The 16,334-nt window shown below is 44.8% G+C and overlaps 1 protein-coding gene across 1 annotated transcript in view; it reads right to left on the bottom strand.

Annotated features, from left to right (window-relative positions):
* The window catches only part of LOC111942327 (uncharacterized), a 31,712-nt gene that overhangs the window by 7,386 nt on the left and 7,992 nt on the right, over positions 1 to 16,334 (bottom strand). Inside the window, exons 3-10 of the mRNA XM_086871557.1 lie at positions 15,226 to 15,428; positions 13,608 to 14,145; positions 7,403 to 7,669; positions 5,292 to 5,390; positions 3,485 to 3,511; positions 2,768 to 2,794; positions 1,911 to 1,937; positions 793 to 819 (exon numbers count right to left, since the gene is read on the bottom strand). Of these exons, the coding sequence (XP_086727683.1) occupies positions 793 to 819; positions 1,911 to 1,937; positions 2,768 to 2,794; positions 3,485 to 3,511; positions 5,292 to 5,390; positions 7,403 to 7,669; positions 13,608 to 14,145; positions 15,226 to 15,428 (1,215 nt within the window). The remainder of the gene's footprint in view (positions 1 to 792; positions 820 to 1,910; positions 1,938 to 2,767; positions 2,795 to 3,484; positions 3,512 to 5,291; positions 5,391 to 7,402; positions 7,670 to 13,607; positions 14,146 to 15,225; positions 15,429 to 16,334) is intronic.

Here is a 16,334-nt window from a genome sequence, read left to right as displayed (position 1 = left end):
TAAATATATATTTTTATTTATATTATTTATTCATCGAAATACTTATTTATATTATTAATTCTAAATATTCTTAATTCTAAATATTCTTATTCTAAATAAGAATTCTAAATATTATTAATTCATTAATAATATTAATGAATTCTATTCATTAGAATAGAAAATTCTAAATTCTAAATATTATTAATTCATTATTCTAAATATTATTAATTCATTATTATAGAATTAATAAATAATAAAGTAATGAAAAATAAATTAATAGATTATGAATGTATTCTTATTCAATCGTTGTTTGGTAAATAGTAACGATTAATTGATTTAATTAATTATGAAGAATAAATAATAATTAATAGAAAATAATTAATCTAATAATTTATAGTTGATTATAATATAAAATAATATATTATGCTAATTTTATTAATCTTTAATATTTTTCTTAAAAGAATGATTCATAACAACATAATTATCCTATTAATACTAATAAATAATTAATTATTACTAATATCATCGAGTTATAATTTTCTAAGGAGTCGACCAAATACAAGAGATATTTATTACTTAATAAATTAATATTATTTAGTAAATATTTCTGCCATTAATAGAATTAATTGTTCCCATAAATAGAACGAATATATAATAATTATAATAATAGTAATAGTAATAGCAATAATATGGAATTAATTAATTGCTGAATTAATAACTCCTTAATTAATCAGCGGAATCAACAATTCCTGAGGGATTTGCCTCCAAAATCCCGGAATTTTTTCCCAAATCTCGCGGATTTGGAATTTTTACCCCTCTGCAATTTTGCAATCTCCTCCTCTGGAAAAGAACAGAGCAAAAATCACTCATTAACCACTAATAAATCATTAGTCCTGATTAATTAATTATTACACGATTATTTACTATTTATAACTTAATTATTAATAAATATAAATATTTTATTTAATAAGAATAAATGTTATTAATAATAAGAATTAATTGCTGCAAGCTCATAAAGAAATATCTCCGAATTATTTGAAATATTAGAGGCTATTAATTAGTCCCCGTGATAATTCTGTTATGCCTAATAAAGAATTAATTAAAAAATAAATACATGAAATAATATAATAATAATAGTATTAATAATAGTAATAGTAGTAATAGTAGTAATAGTAGTAATAGTAGTAATAGTAGTAATAGTAGTAATAGTAGTAGTAGTAGTAGTAGTAGTAGTAATAATAATAATAATAATAATAATAATAATAATAATAAAAAAAAAAAATTAATTTACTGAATCTAATAATTGCCAGAATTCTGGTAAATAATTAATCCAAGTCTAATTAAACTAATTCAAATTAATCAAATAACAATATTTAAATTAATCGAATCAATAATTAGTGCAATAAACAATTGGTGCAAGTCTAATCATTAGTGTCTAATAATTAATCAAAATTTAATAAGCAATTAATCCAAGTCAAAGAAATGTCCAGTCTGAGTAGCATGAATAATTAGTCTAATAAACAATTATTCTAATAATTAGTGCCACTCTAATAAACTAACAGTTTAAAGCTTATAAAAAATTGGTTGAAGGCTAATAACTAATTAATTAGAGGCTAATAAATCATTCATTAGGTGCTAATAACTAATAATTATAGTCTGATAGCTAATTAGCGGCTAATAACGGATGAATTAGAGGCTTATATATCATTAATGAGATGCTAATAATAAATAATTAGCTTCTGATATCTAATTAGAAGTTAAAAAATCATTAATTAGATGCTAATAACTAATTACAGATTCATAAATCATTAATGAGATGCTAATAAGGAATACTTTGAGTCTGATAGCTAATTAGGTGCTAATAACTATTTAATGAGACGCTAATCATTAGTTGGCGGTTGATCATTAATTAATTAATCATTAATTATTACCCAGCTCCATCTTGAGCTCCTCGATCTCTGCAGGAAATGAGAACCGGAAGTGACGAAATCCCCTTTTCCCGCTTTCCCCGGGGGATTTCCGGGAATTCCGGGGGAATTTTGGGAATTTCGGGAGATTTCTGGGAATTCTTGGAGATTTTTGGGAATTCCGAGGGAATTTTGGGAATTCCGGGGGATTTCCGGGAATTCCGGGGGAATTTTGGGAATTCTGAGGGATTTCCGGGAATTCTGGGGGATTTTTGGGAATTCTGACGGGATTTCTGGGAATTCCGGGGGAATTTTGGGAATTCCGGGGGATTTCTGGGAATTTTAAGGGGATTTCTGGGAATTTCAAGAGGATTTCCGGGAATTTTAAGGTAATTTCTGGGAATTCTGGGAGATTTCTGGGAATTCCGGGGGATTTTTGGGAATTCCGGGGGATTTCCGGGAATTTTAAGGGAATTTCTGGGAATTTCAAGGGGATTTCCGGGAATTTCAAGGGGATTTCCGGGAATTTTAAGGGGATTTCTGGGAATTTCAAGGGGATTTCCGGGTGTTTTAAGGTAATTTCTGGGAATTCTGGGAGATTTCTGGGAATTCCGGGGGAATTTTGGGAATTTCAAGAGGATTTCCAGGAATTTTAAGGGGATTTCTGGGAATTCTGGGAGATTTCTGGGAATTCCGAGGGATTTTTGGGAATTCCGGGGGATTTCCGGGAATTTTAAGGGAATTTCTGGGCATTTCAAGGGGATTTCTGGGAATTTTAAGGTAATTTCTGGGAATTCTGGGAGATTTCTGGGAATTCCGAGGGATTTTTTAGGGATTCTGGTGGGATTTGGGGATTTTAGGGACGGAAATTCTCCGCTCACCCTCCTGGATCTCCCGCTGGTTTTTTCCTGGGAAAAACGACAGGAAATGGAAATTACAAAAAATTCCAGGAGCAGCAAAAAATCCTTTGGAATTCTTTGGAATTCCAAGATTTATTTTATGTGATTTTTCTATATTTGATTTTAATTTTTATTTTCTTTTATTTTACTTTATTTAATAGTATTGTATTTTAGTTTATTTAATTTTGCATTATTTTTCTTTGTTTATTTTATTTTATTTTATTTTATTTTACTTTATTTTATTTTATTTTATTTTATTTTATTTTATTTTATTTTATTTTATTTTATTTATTTTATTATTTTACTTGATTTTAAATAATAATGATAATGATAATAATGATAATGTTAATAATAATAATAATAATAATAATAATAATAATAAAATAATTCAGTAATAATAATTCAATAATAATAACATTTTAAAAGACATTAATATTATTTAAGAATAATAATATTTTATAAATAAATATTATTTCATATCCATATTTAATTCAAGATATATCGAATAATATTTCATCCATAAATAAATATTAATTTTATAAATAATAAAATTCATATCAATTAATAATTCCAATTCCGGCCAAAATCCCTCCTCAAACCTCCCCAAATCCCGGCTGAAGCCTTAATTGGGGATCTTAATTAATGACCGGCACTTCTTCAAGTAATGAATTAATTAATGAATGAAAGAATTGCACTCACGCTCCTGAGCCAGGATCCGGCTGTTCCCTGGGAGAGAAGGGGTAATTAATGGGTAATTAATGGGTAATTAATAGAGAGTTAATGGGTAATTAATGGGTAATTAATAGAGACTTAATGGGTAATTAATGGAACATTAATAGAGAGTTGATGGGTAATTAATGGAACATTAATAGGTAATTTATAAGCTATTAATTGAGAATTAATGGATCATTAATGGGTAATTAAGGGGTCAATAATGGTCCAATAATGGGTTATTAATAGAGTTAATGGGTAACTAATTTGTAATTAATGGGTAATTAATGGACAATTAATGGCTTATTAATGCGTCATTAACGTGTAATTGAAGGGTTATTAATGAGTAACTACTGTGTTGTTAATGGGCTCTTAATGAGCAATTAGGGGTATATCAAAAGGTAATTAATTGGCAATTAATGGGTTATAAAAGAGTATTTATTTCGTTATTAATTGGTTATTATATGGTATTAATGTGTAATTAATGGATCATTAATGAGTTATTAGTGGGTAATTAATCGGTAGGTAATAGGTTATTGACGGGTAATAAATGGGGAAGTTATTGATAATTTATGTAATTAATGGATAATAAATGGGTAACTAATGGTTAATTAGCCGGTTTTTAACGGGTAATTAATGCGTAATTAATCGTTTTTTAATGGGTTAGTAATGGGTAAAATTTGGGTAAATGATGGTTAATGAATTGGTAATTAATTGGTAATCAATGGGTAATTACCGGGTGTTGAATGGATAATGAATGGGTCGGGGGGAATTTTTTTGGGAATTTGGGGGGAAATTTTTGGGAATTTTTGGGGAATTTTGGGGGAATCTTTGGGGATTTTTTTGGGAATTTTTTGGGAATTCTGTGGAGTTTTGGGGGAATTTTTAAGGAAATTTTTGTGGAATTTTTTGTGAATGTTTTTGGGAATTTTGGGGGGGTTTTTTTTAATTTTCGGGGAATTTTTAGGGAATTTTAGGGGAATTTTGGGGGATTTTTTGGTGGGATTTTTGGGAATTTGGAGGGTAATTTTTTGCGGAATTTTGGAGAATTTTTTTTGTGGAATTTTTTGGGAATGTTGGGGGAATTTTTGTGGAGTTTTGGGTGAATTTTGCGGATTTTTGGGGTAATTTCTTAGAAAATTTTTGTGGAATTTTTTTGGATTGTTTAGGGGAATGTTTTGGGGAATGTTTTTGGAATTTTAGGGAAATTTTTGGGGGGAATTTTTTGGAAATTTTTTGGGAAATTTTTTTGAATTTTTGGGAAATTTTTTGGGAACTTTTAGAGAGTTTGGGTGGAAATTTTGGGATTTTTTTTGGAATTTTCGAGTAATTTTTTGTGTATTTTTTAGGAAATTTTTGTGGAATTTTTTTGGAATTTTTGGGGAATGTTTGGGGATTTTTTTTTAATTTTGGGGAATTTTGGGGTATTTTTGGAATTTTAGGGAATTTTTTTAAAAATTTTTTGGGAATTTTTGGGGGGAATTTTTGGGGATTTTTTTTTGGGAACTAATTTTTTGGGAATTAATTTTTGGGGAATTTTTTGAGAATTTTGTGGGAATTTGGGGGAGTTTTTGGGAATTTTTTGGGAATCAATTTTTTGGGAATTTTGGGTGATTTTGGGGGGAGTTTTGGGGGAATTTTGGGGAACTTTTGGGGGAATTTTGGGGGATTTTTTTGGGAATTTTTGGGGATTTTTTTTTTTAATTTTGGGGAAAATTTTTTGGAATGTTTTGGGGATGTTTTGGGGATGTTTTGGGGATGTTTTGGGGATGTTTTGGGAATTTTTGTGGCTCACAGCGCAGTCGGAGCGCGGCCGCCAGCAGCAGGAACAGCGCCAGGGTGAGGAGCAGCGCCAGGGCCGGGATCCAGGGGGAGGCGGCCGGGAAAAATTCCTCTGGAAAAGGAATCCCGGGAATTCACTGCAGAAACCGGGAATTCCCAACACCCCCCGAACTGGGAATTCCCTCCAAAAACTGGGAATTCCCAACCCCAAACTGGGAATTCCCAACCCCAAACTGGGAATTCCCTCCAAAAACTGGGAATTCCCAACACCCCCCGAACTGGGAATTCCCTCCAAAAACTGGGAATTCCCAACCCCAAACTGGGAATTCCCAACCCACCCCCAAACTGGGAATTCCCTCCAAAAACTGGAAATTCCGAACCCCAAATTGGGAATTCCCTCCAAAAACTGGGAATTTCCAACCCCAGACTGGGAATTCCCTCCAAAAACTGGGAATTCCCACCCCCAAACTGGGAATTCCCTCCAAAAACTGGGAATTCCAGCCCCAAACTGGGAATTCCCAACCCCAAACTGGGAATTCCCTCCAAAAACTGGGAATTCCCTCCAAAAACTGGGAATTCCCTCCAAAAACTGGGAATTCCCAACCCCAAACTGGGAATTCCCAACCCCAAACTGGGAATTCCCTCCAAAAACTGGGAATTCCAGCCCCAAACTGGGAATTCCCAACCCCAAACTGGGAATTCCCTCCAAAAACTGGGAATTCCCAACCCCAAACTGGGAATTCCCTCCAAAAACTGGGAATTCCCAACACCCCCCAAACTGGGAATTCCCTCCAAAAACTGGGAATTCCCTCCAAAAACTGGGAATTCCCAACCCCAAACTGGGAATTCCCTCCAAAAACTGGGAATTCCCAACCCACCCCCAAACTGGGAATTCCCTCCAAAAACTGGGAATTCCCAACCCCAAACTGGGAATTCCCTCCAAAAACTGGGAATTCCAGCCCCAAACTGGGAATTCCCTCCAAAAACTGGGAATTCCCAACCCCAAACTGGGAATTCCCACCCCCAAACTGGGAATTCCCTCCAAAAACCGGGAATTCCAGCCCCAAACTGGGAATTCCCAACCCCAAACTGGGAATTACCTCCAAGAACTGGGAATTACCTCCAAGAACTGGGAATTCCCAACCCCCTCCTAAATGAGAATTACCTCCAAAAACCGGGAATTCCAGCCCCGAACTGGGAATTTTAAATGTCTAAAGTGGGAATTTTCTATCCCTAAACTGGGAATTTCTGGTCTTTAAAACCGGAATTCCATCCCCAAACTGGGAATTTCCCATCCCGACTGATCCCTTATCCCACGGAAAACCATCCCGGCCAATTTGGGATCTTCCCACCCCTCAAAACCCCAGGAAAACCCAGGAAATCCCCGGGAAAAGCCAGAAAAATCCCAGGAAAAAGCCAGGAAATCCCAGGAAATCCGAGGAAAAATCCCAGAAAATCCCAGAAAAAAAACAGGAAAACCCAGGAATTCCCAGGAAATCCCAGGAAACCCCAAGAAAAAGCCAAGAAATCCCAGGAAAAAGCCAGGAAACCCCAGGAAACCCCAGGAAACTCCAGGAAATCCCAGGAAAACCCAGGAAATGCCTGGAAAACCCAGGAAATCCCAGAAGAAACCCAGAAAATTCTAAGAAATCCCAGGAAAATCACAGGAAATCCCAGGAAATATCAGGAAAAACCCAAGAATTCCCAGGAAATCCCAGGAAAACCCCAGGAAAACCCAGAAAAAACCCAGAAAATCCCAAGAAAAAACCAAGAATTCCCAGGAAATCCCAGGAAAAAATGAAAATCCATGAAAAACCAAGGAAATCTTGGTAAAAACCAGGAAATCCCAGGAAATATCAGGAAAAAACCAAGAATTGCCAGGAAATCCCAGAAAAAAACCAGAAAATCCCAAGAAAAAACAAAAAAATCCCAGGAAATCTCAGGAAAACCCCAAGAAAAACCAGGAAATCCCAGGAAAAAACAGGAAATCCCAGGAAAAAAACAAGAAACCCCAGAAAAAAACCCAGAAAATCCCCAAAAACCCCAACCCCTATCAGATTTTCCCGCTAAAATCCATATTCCCAAAATTCCAGAGGGAGAATTCCCACCGTTCCAGGCTCTCACCGGCGATGACCACGGCGGATTCGGTGTCCGAGCTGCTCCAGGGCTCCAGAATCCGACAGGCCGCGGCGTTCCCGGCTCCCGGCCGGAGCAGCACGGAGCTGCCGCCTTTCCCGGAATCCCGAGGCTCCGGAATTCCCGACAGGTTGCGGCCGTTGCCGTCGCTCCAGAGCAGGCGAATGTTGGGAATGTTCCGCTCCGAGAGGCAGCGCAGGCGGATCCCGGCTCCGTCCCGGCCCTCCAGGATCAGCAAAGGCTCGTGGAGGTTCCCTGGAAAATCCCGGAGTTCCCGATCAGACACGGCTGGGAGAGCCTGGGATCGATATTCCCGAATTTTCTGGGATCGATATTCCCGAATTGTCTGGGATCAATAACCCATGGATTGTTTGGGATCGATATTCCTGAATTGTATGGGATCAATAACCCATGGATTGTTTGGGATCGATATTCCTGAATTGTCTGGGATCGATCACCCATGGATTGTTTGGGATCGATATTCCTGAATTTTCGGGGATCAATAACCCAGGATTGTTTGGGATCGATATTCCTGAATTTTCGGGGATCAATAACCCATGGATTGTTTGGGATTGATATTCCCGAATTGTCTGGGATTGATAACCCAGGATTGTTTGGGATCGATATTCCTGAATTGTCTGGGATCAATAACCCATGGATTCTTTGGGATCGATAATCCTGAATTGTCTGGGATCAATATTCCCAAATTGTCTGGGATTGATGTTCCTGAATTGTCTGGGGTTGATAACCCATGGATTGTTTGGGATTGATATTCCCAAACTGCCTGGGATTGATATTCCCGAATTGTCTGGGATCGACATTCCCGAATTATCTGGGATCGATAACCCAGGATTGTTTGGGATCGACATTCCTGAATTGTCTGGGATCGATATCCTGGGATTGTTTGGGATCAATATTCCTGAGTATTCTGGGATTGATATTCCCGAATTGTCTGGGATTGATATTCCCAGATTTTCTGGGATCGACATTCCCGAATTGTCCGGGATCGATAACCCAGGATTGTTTGGGATCAATGTTCCTGAATTGTCTGGAATTGATATCCTGGGATTGTTTGGGATCGATATTCCCAAATTTTCTGGGATCAACATTCCTGAATTTTCTGGGATTGATAACCCATGGATTATTTGGGATTGATATTCCCAAACTGCCTGGGATTGATATTCCCGAATTGTCTGGGATCGACATTCCCGAATTATCTGGGATCGATAACCCAGGATTGTTTGGGATCGATATTCCTGAATTGTCTGGGACTGATATTCCCAAATTTTCTGGGATTGATATCCTGGAATTAACTGGGATCGGTATTCCCAAATTTTCTGGGACTGATATCCCAGAATTTTCTGGGATCGGTATCCCGGGATTGTTTGTGTTTAAAATTCCCGAATTTTTGTTTTCAATATCCCTGGAATTATTTGGGTTTGATATTCCAGGATTTGTTTTCAATATCCTGGATTTTTTTGGGGCTCCATATCCCAGAATTTCTGGGTTCAGCATCCCGGAATTGTTGGGATTTAACATTCCTGGAATTTCCTGGATTTAACATTCCTGGAATTTCCTGGATTTAACATTCCTGGGGATTATTTGGGTTCAATATTCAGGATTTTTTTGGATTTGACATTCCCGAATTTCAGAGCTTCCATATTACCAAACCATTGGGAATCCCGGAATTCTTTGGGAACACCTCCGTTATTCCCGAATTTTTTGGGTTCCGTATTCCAGGATTTTTTTTCCCCCGACATTCCCGGGATTTTTTTGGGTTCTTTTCCCATCCGAGCGATTCCCGATCCCAAAAACTCACCTTCCACGGGACGGAATCCGCGGGAATGGAGCGCGGAGAGAACCGGGAGCAGCAGCGGGATCGGAATTCCCGATCCCATTCCTGATCCCATTCCTGATCCCGATCTGATCCTGATCCTGATCCCGATCCTGATCCGATCCTGATCCTGATCCGATCCTGATCCTGATCCGATCCTGATCCCGATCCGATCCTGATCCTGATCCGATCCTGATCCGATCCTGATCCGATCCTGATCCCGATCCGAATCTGATCCTGATCCTGATCCTGATCCTGATCCTGATCCGATCCTGATCCTGATCCGATCCTGATCCTGATCCGATCCTGATCCCGATCTGATCCTGATCCCGATCCTGATCCTGATCCCAATCCTGATCCCGATCCTGATCCTGATCCTGATCCTGATCCAATCCCGATCCGAATCTGATCCTGATCCCGATCCAGATCCTGATCCTGATCCAATCCTGATCCTGATCCCGATCCGATCCTGATCCTGATCTTGGTCCTGATCCCGATCCCGATCCGATCCTGATCCCAATCCCGATCCCGATCCGATCCCGATCCCGATCCTGATCCTGTGGGGAAGAAGAAATTCCAGGGATTGGGGTCGGGAATTCCTTGGGAAGGGCTTGGGGTGGGTGTGGAGAATCCCGGGAAAAGTTGGGAAATGGGAGAGGGGAAAGCGGGAATGGGATGGGAGAGGGAAAATGGGAAAGGGGAAAAAAGGGGGGAAAAGGGGGAAAAACGGGAAAAAAGAGGGGAAAAGATAAAGGGAAAAACGGGAAAAGGGAAAAGGGGGAGAAGGAAAAACGGGAAAAGGGGAAGGATCCAGGAAAGTTCCGGATTTCCCACCGGATCCAAACTCCAAACCCACAAATCCGATGAAATCCCTGGAAAAGCAGCCGGCTTCCAGGGAGGGAGGGAGGCGCCCGCCGGATTCCCACCGGAATTCCCAAAAATCCACCGGGATCAAGGGAATATTCCCAAAAATCCACTGGGATCCAGGAAATATTCCCAAAAATCCACTGGGATCCAGGGAAATATTCCCAAAAATCCACCGGGATCCGGGAAATATTCCCAAAAATCCACCAGGATCAGGGAAATATTCCCAAAAATCCACCGGGATCCAGGGAAATATTCCCAAAAATCCACTGGGATCAGGGAAATATTCCCAAAAATCCACCGGGATCAGGGAAATATTCCCAAAAATCCACCGGGATCCGGGGAAATATTCCCAAAAATCCACCGGGAACAGGGAAATATTCCCAAAAATCCACCGGGATCAGGGAAATATTCCCAAAAATCCACCGGGATCAGGGAAACGCTCCCAGCCGGAGCCGCCGCCCGCTCCGGGAACCTTTGGACCCGGAATTCCCGGATTTTTCCAAGGGTCACCCAGCAGAGAAAAGTGGGAAGGGCCCAGGATTTGTGGAATTTGCCTTAAAAATTCCCCGGGATTGGGGAAAAGTCGGGATTTTTTTTTTTTTTTTTTATTTTCCCCAGGAAAAGCGCTCGGAATTTTCCGGGGTTTTTGTGGGAAATCGGCCTCTGGAATTTAGGGATGCCAAAAAAGTGGGAATGAGGAATTTTTGGTGTTGATTCGGTGGGAAAAAAAATTGGGATTTTGATCCTTTCAATCCTTAAAAATTCCTTTAAAATTCCATAAAAATTCCCTTTAAATTCCATAAAAATTCCCTAAAAATTCCTTAAAAATTCCCTTTAAATTCCTTAAAAATTCCCTAAAAATTCCTTAAAAAATCCCTTTAAATTCCTTAAAAATTCCCTAAAAATGCCTTAAAAATTCCCTTTAAATTCTTTAAAAATTTCCTTTAAATTCCCTTTAAATTCCCTTTAAAATCCTTTAAAATTCCCTAAAAATTCTTTTAAAATTCCATTATAATTCCTTAAAAATTCCCTTTAAATTCTTTAAAACTTCCATTTTAATTCCTTAAAAAATCCCTTTAAATTCCTTAAAAATTCCCTTTAAATTCACTTTAAATTCCCTTCAAATTCTTTAAAAATTCCCTTTAAATTCCTTAAAAATTCCCTAAAAATTCCTTAAAAAATCCCTTTAAATTCCTTAAAAATTCCCTAAAAATGCCTTAAAAATTCCCTTTAAATTCTTTAAAAATTTCCTTTAAATTCCCTTTAAATTCCCTTTAAATTATTTTAAAATTCCCTTTAAATTCCCTTTAAATTCTTTAAAAATTCCCTAAAAATTCCTTAAAAATCCCCTAAAAATCCCCATTAAATTCCTTCCAAATTCCCGAGCGGCCCCAGGGGATCCCAAGAAAAACGGGATCAGACCCTGCACAAGGAGATTTGGAGGAATTCCCAAGGAATGAATGAATTCCCATGGAATCCTTCTGGAATTGGGCATTTCCCGGGATAAACCCTCGGGAATTTAACCCCCCCAGGTTGATCATTAACCCAAATCCAACGGGAATTCCTCAATTCCCGCATTTTTCCATCTTTTCCCACCATTTCTGGCAATTCCCACCTTTTCCTGACACTTTTTCCCATCATTATCCCGCCGTTTTTCCCAAATTTTCCACTTTTTTTTTGTCTTTTCCCTACCATTTTCCCGTCTCTTTTCCACAATTTCCGTCATTTTCCACCCTTTCTCCTCCCTTTTCCCACATTTTTTCCCTCTCTTTCCCACTTTTTCCTCCCTTTTCCCACCTTTCCCCTCATTTTCCCCACCTTTTCCTCATTTCTCCCAAATTTTCCCACTTTTTTCCCACCTTTTCCTCATTTTTCCCACTTTTTTCCCTTTTTTCCCATCATTTTCCTCCCTTTTCCCACTTTTCCATCTTTTCCCCACCTTTTTTTCCTCTATTTCCCGCCTTTTTTCCTCCTTTTTCCCACTTTTCCCTCCCTTTTCCCACATTTTTCCCTCATTTTTCCCACCTTTTCCTCATTTTTCCCAATTTTTTTCCCACCTTTTTTCCCTCTTTTTCCCACCTTTTCCTCATTTTCCCCGCCTTTTTTCCCATCTTTTCCTCATTTTTCCCACTTTTCCCCCTCTTTTCCCGCCTTTTTCCCTCTTTTCCCGTTTCCCGCCAATTTCCCCGCCCCTCCCCCACCCCGCCAGCCCCAAACTGGGAGAAAAAAAACACCAAAAAGACAAAAAATAAAGAAAAAAAAGGCAAAATCCCGGGAATTTTATTGAATTATCCCAGGTGTGTCCAGCACCTGGCCAGGTGTGTCCAGCCCATCTCCAGGTGTCTCCAGGTGTTTCTATCCCATCTCCAGGTGTTTCCCTCACCTGTCCAGGTGTTTCTATCCCATTCCCAGGTGTCTCCAGGTGTCTCCATCCCATCTCCAGGTGTCTCCACCCCATCTCCAGGTGTATCCAGCCCATGTCCAGGTGTTTCCCTCACCTGTCCAGGTGTTTCTATCCCATCTCCAGGTGTGCCCAGGTGTGTCCATCCAATCTCCAGGTGTGTCCAGGTGTTTCTATCCCATCTCCAGGTGTTTCCCTCACCTGTCCAGGTGTATCCACCCCATTCCCAGGTGTCTCCAGGTGTTTTTATCCCATCTCCAGGTGTTTCCATCTCCCCCCAGGTGTTTCTATCCAACTTCCACCTGTTTCCCTCACCTGTCCAGGTGTCCCCACCTCACTGCTGGGGGACCCAGAGTCACCTGTGGGGCTCACCTGTCCCCACTCACCTGTGGAGCTCACCTGTCCCCACTCACCTGTGGGGCTCACCTGTCCCCACTCACCTGTGGGGCTCACCTGGCTGCTCTCACCTGTGGGGCTCACCTGTCCCCACTCACCTGTGGGGCTCAGCTGTCCCCCGTCACCTGTGGAGCTCACCTGGCTGCTCTCACCTGAGGGGGATCCCTGGCTGCTCTCACCTGTGAGGCTCACCTGTCCCCTCTCGCCTGTGGGGCTCACCTGTCCCTGCTCACCTGTGACTCTCACCTGTCCCCACTCACCTGTGGGGCTCACCTGTCCCCACTCACCTGTGGGGCTCACCTGTCCCCACTCACCTGTGGGGCTCACCTGTCCCTGCTCACCTGTGGGGCTCACCTGGCTGCTCTCACTTGTGGGGCTCACCTGTCCCCGCTCACCTGTGGGGCTCACCTGTCCCCGCTCACCTGTGGGGCTCACCTGTCCCTGCTCACCTGTGGGGCTCACCTGTCCCCGCTCACCTGTGGGGCTCACCTGTCTCCACTCACCTGTGGGGCTCACCTGTCCCTGCTCACCTGTGGGGCTCACCTGTCCCCACTCACCAGTGGGGCTCACCTGTCCCCGCTCACCTGTGGGGCTCACCTGTCCCACCTCACCTGTGACTCTCACCTGTCCCCCCTCCCCCCCCTCAGCCCTCACCTGTCCCCCCTCACCTGTGGGGTTCACCTGTCCCCCCTCACCTGCCCAGGGCCTGCCCAGGTACCTGAGCACCTCCCCGGGGGGGCAGCGCCTGGCGGGCCGGGGGTGGAGCAGCCCCCGCAGCATCCGGAGCGCCGCCTCCCCCAACCCCCGCCAGGTGCGCGGGGGCCGGGCCGGGGCCTCACCTGGGCAGGTGCGGCCGTGCCAGGTGCGGAAGCGGCGGAAGGCGGGGTCGGAGCGCTCAGGTGAGGCCCAGGGGAAGGAACCGGTGAGGAGCGCGAAGAGCAGAACGCCGAAGGCCCAGGTGTCCAGCGCGGGCCGCAGGCGGAGCTCACCTGAGCGCAGGTGACACAGCTCAGGTGCGGCGTAGGGGGCGGCGCCCGGCGCGGGCCGCACCTGCCAGCCCTGGACCCGCGTCAGGCCGAAGTCGCCCAGCTTGACCAGGTGACACTCGGGGTCAAAGGTCAGGACGTTGTCCAGCTTCAGGTCGCGGTGAACCAGGGCGTGGCCGTGCAGGTAAGACAGGGCTGAGGACACCTGGGCGGCGCAGCGCTTCACCTGGGGCTCCGGGAGACCCACCTGGGGACAGGTGACACAGCTGGGGTCACCTGGGGTCACACCTGGGGTCACACCTGGGGACAGGTGACACAGCTGGGGTCACCTGGGGTCACAGCTGGGGTCACACCTGGGGACAGGTGACACAGCTGGGGTCACACCTGGGGACACAGCTGGGGTCACACCTGGGGACACAGCTGGGGTCACACCTGGGGACACACCTGGGGACAGGTGACACAGCTGGGGTCACCTGGGGTCACACCTGGGGTCACACCTGGGGACAGGTGACACAGCTGGGGTCACCTGGGGTCACAGCTGGGGTCACAGCTGGGGTCACACCTGGGGACAGGTGACACAGTTGGGGACACACCTGGGGACACATCTGGAGGCACCTACGGGGTCACTCAGGGTCACCTGGGGACAAGGACACACCTGGGGACACTCAGCAGTGTCTCCCACCTGTGCTGTGTCACCTGAGAGGTCACCTGGGGGGTCACCTGTGCACACCTGCCCTCCCACCCAGGTGTGCATGGCTCTCCCCTTCCCTCACCTGTCCTCACCTGTCCCCCATCCCCACACCTGTCCCTCTGTCCCTCACCTGTCCCCCACCTGTCCCTCTGTCCCTCTCCTGTCCCCCTTTCCCATCACCTGTCCCACCTGTCCCTCACCTGTCCTTCCATCCTCTCACCTGTCCCACCTGTCCCTCTGTCCCTCACCTGTCCCTCTGTCCCTCACCTGTCCCCCATCCCCTCACCTGTCCCCCATCCCCTCACCTGTCCCTCTGTCCCTCACCTGTCCCCCATCCCCTCACCTGTCCCTCTGTCCCTCACCTGTCCCCCATCCCCTCACCTGTCCCCCATCCCCTCACCTGTCCCTCTGTCCCTCACCTGTCCCCCATCCCCTCACCTGTCCCTCTGTCCCTCACCTGTCCCCCATCCCCTCACCTGTCCCCCATCCCCTCACCTGTCCCTCTGTCCCTCACCTGTCCCCCATCCCCTCACCTGTCCCCCATCCCCTCACCTGTCCCTCTGTCCCTCACCTGTCCCCCATCCCCTCACCTGTCCCTCTGTCCCCCCCCAGTCCCACCTGTCCCAGGTGACTCACGCCAGGTGTGAGGAGCCCGCACAGGTCCCCGGCAGGTGCGAGCTCCTGGGCGAAGCCGAACTCGGTGGGGGTCTCGAAGGCGAGCGGCAGCACCTGCAGACAGGTGCGCGCCCCCCGCAGGCACAGGTGAGTGCAGAACTCGCGCAGGAACGCGCACCTGGCCGTGCGCTCCTTGGACAGCAGCTTCAGAGCCACCCGCGCACCTGCACAGGTGAGGCTGGGTCAGGGACACACCTTGGGGACAGGGGACACACCTGGGACACACCTGGGGACACACCTGGGGACACACCTGGGGCATGGGGACACACCTGGGGACAGGGGACACACCTGGGACACACCTGGGGACAGGTATGGACACACCTGGGACACACCTGGGGCATGGGGACACACCTGAGACACACCTGGGGGCTGGGGACACACCTGGGGACAGGTATGGACACACCTGGGACACACCTGGGGCATGGGGACACACCTGGGGACGGGTATGAACACACCTGGGACACACCTGGGGACACACTTGGGACACACCTGGGGACAGGTATGGACACACCTGGGACACACCTGGGGACAGGGGACACACCTGGGACACACCTGGGGACAGGTATGGACACACCTGGGACACACCTGGGACACACCTGGGGACAGGTATGGACACACCTGGACACACCTGGGACACACCTGGGGGCTGGGGACAACCTGGGACACACCTGGAGCATCTGGGACAGGTAACACACCTAGGGAGAGGGACAAGTAACCACACCTGGGTCAGGGACACACCTGGGAACAGGTAACCACACCTGGGGTCAGGTACAGCCACATCTGGGGTCAGGGACACACCTGGGACAGGTAACCACACCTGGATCAGCTGGGGCAGGTACAGCCACACCTGGCTCAGGTAACCTGGGACACCTGGGGACACCCAGGAGACAATGACCCAGGTGATCTCCAGGTGCACTCAGGTGTGCCCAGGTGTGTCCCCAGGTGTGTCCCCAGGTGTCCCCAGGTGTGCCCAGGTGTCCCCAGGTGTCCCCAGGTGTGCCCAGGTGTCCCCAGGTGTCCCCAGGTGTGTCCAGGTGTGTCCCCAGGTGTGCCCAGGTGTCCCTAGATGT

Source organism: Cyanistes caeruleus, chromosome 36 (assembly GCF_971803275.1).
Source record: "Cyanistes caeruleus chromosome 36, bCyaCae1.hap1.1, whole genome shotgun sequence".
NCBI classification, from domain to species: domain Eukaryota; kingdom Metazoa; phylum Chordata; class Aves; order Passeriformes; family Paridae; genus Cyanistes; species Cyanistes caeruleus.
The sequence above is the reverse complement of the archived record's forward strand: the minus strand, read 5'-3'. Positions and strand labels throughout refer to the sequence as shown.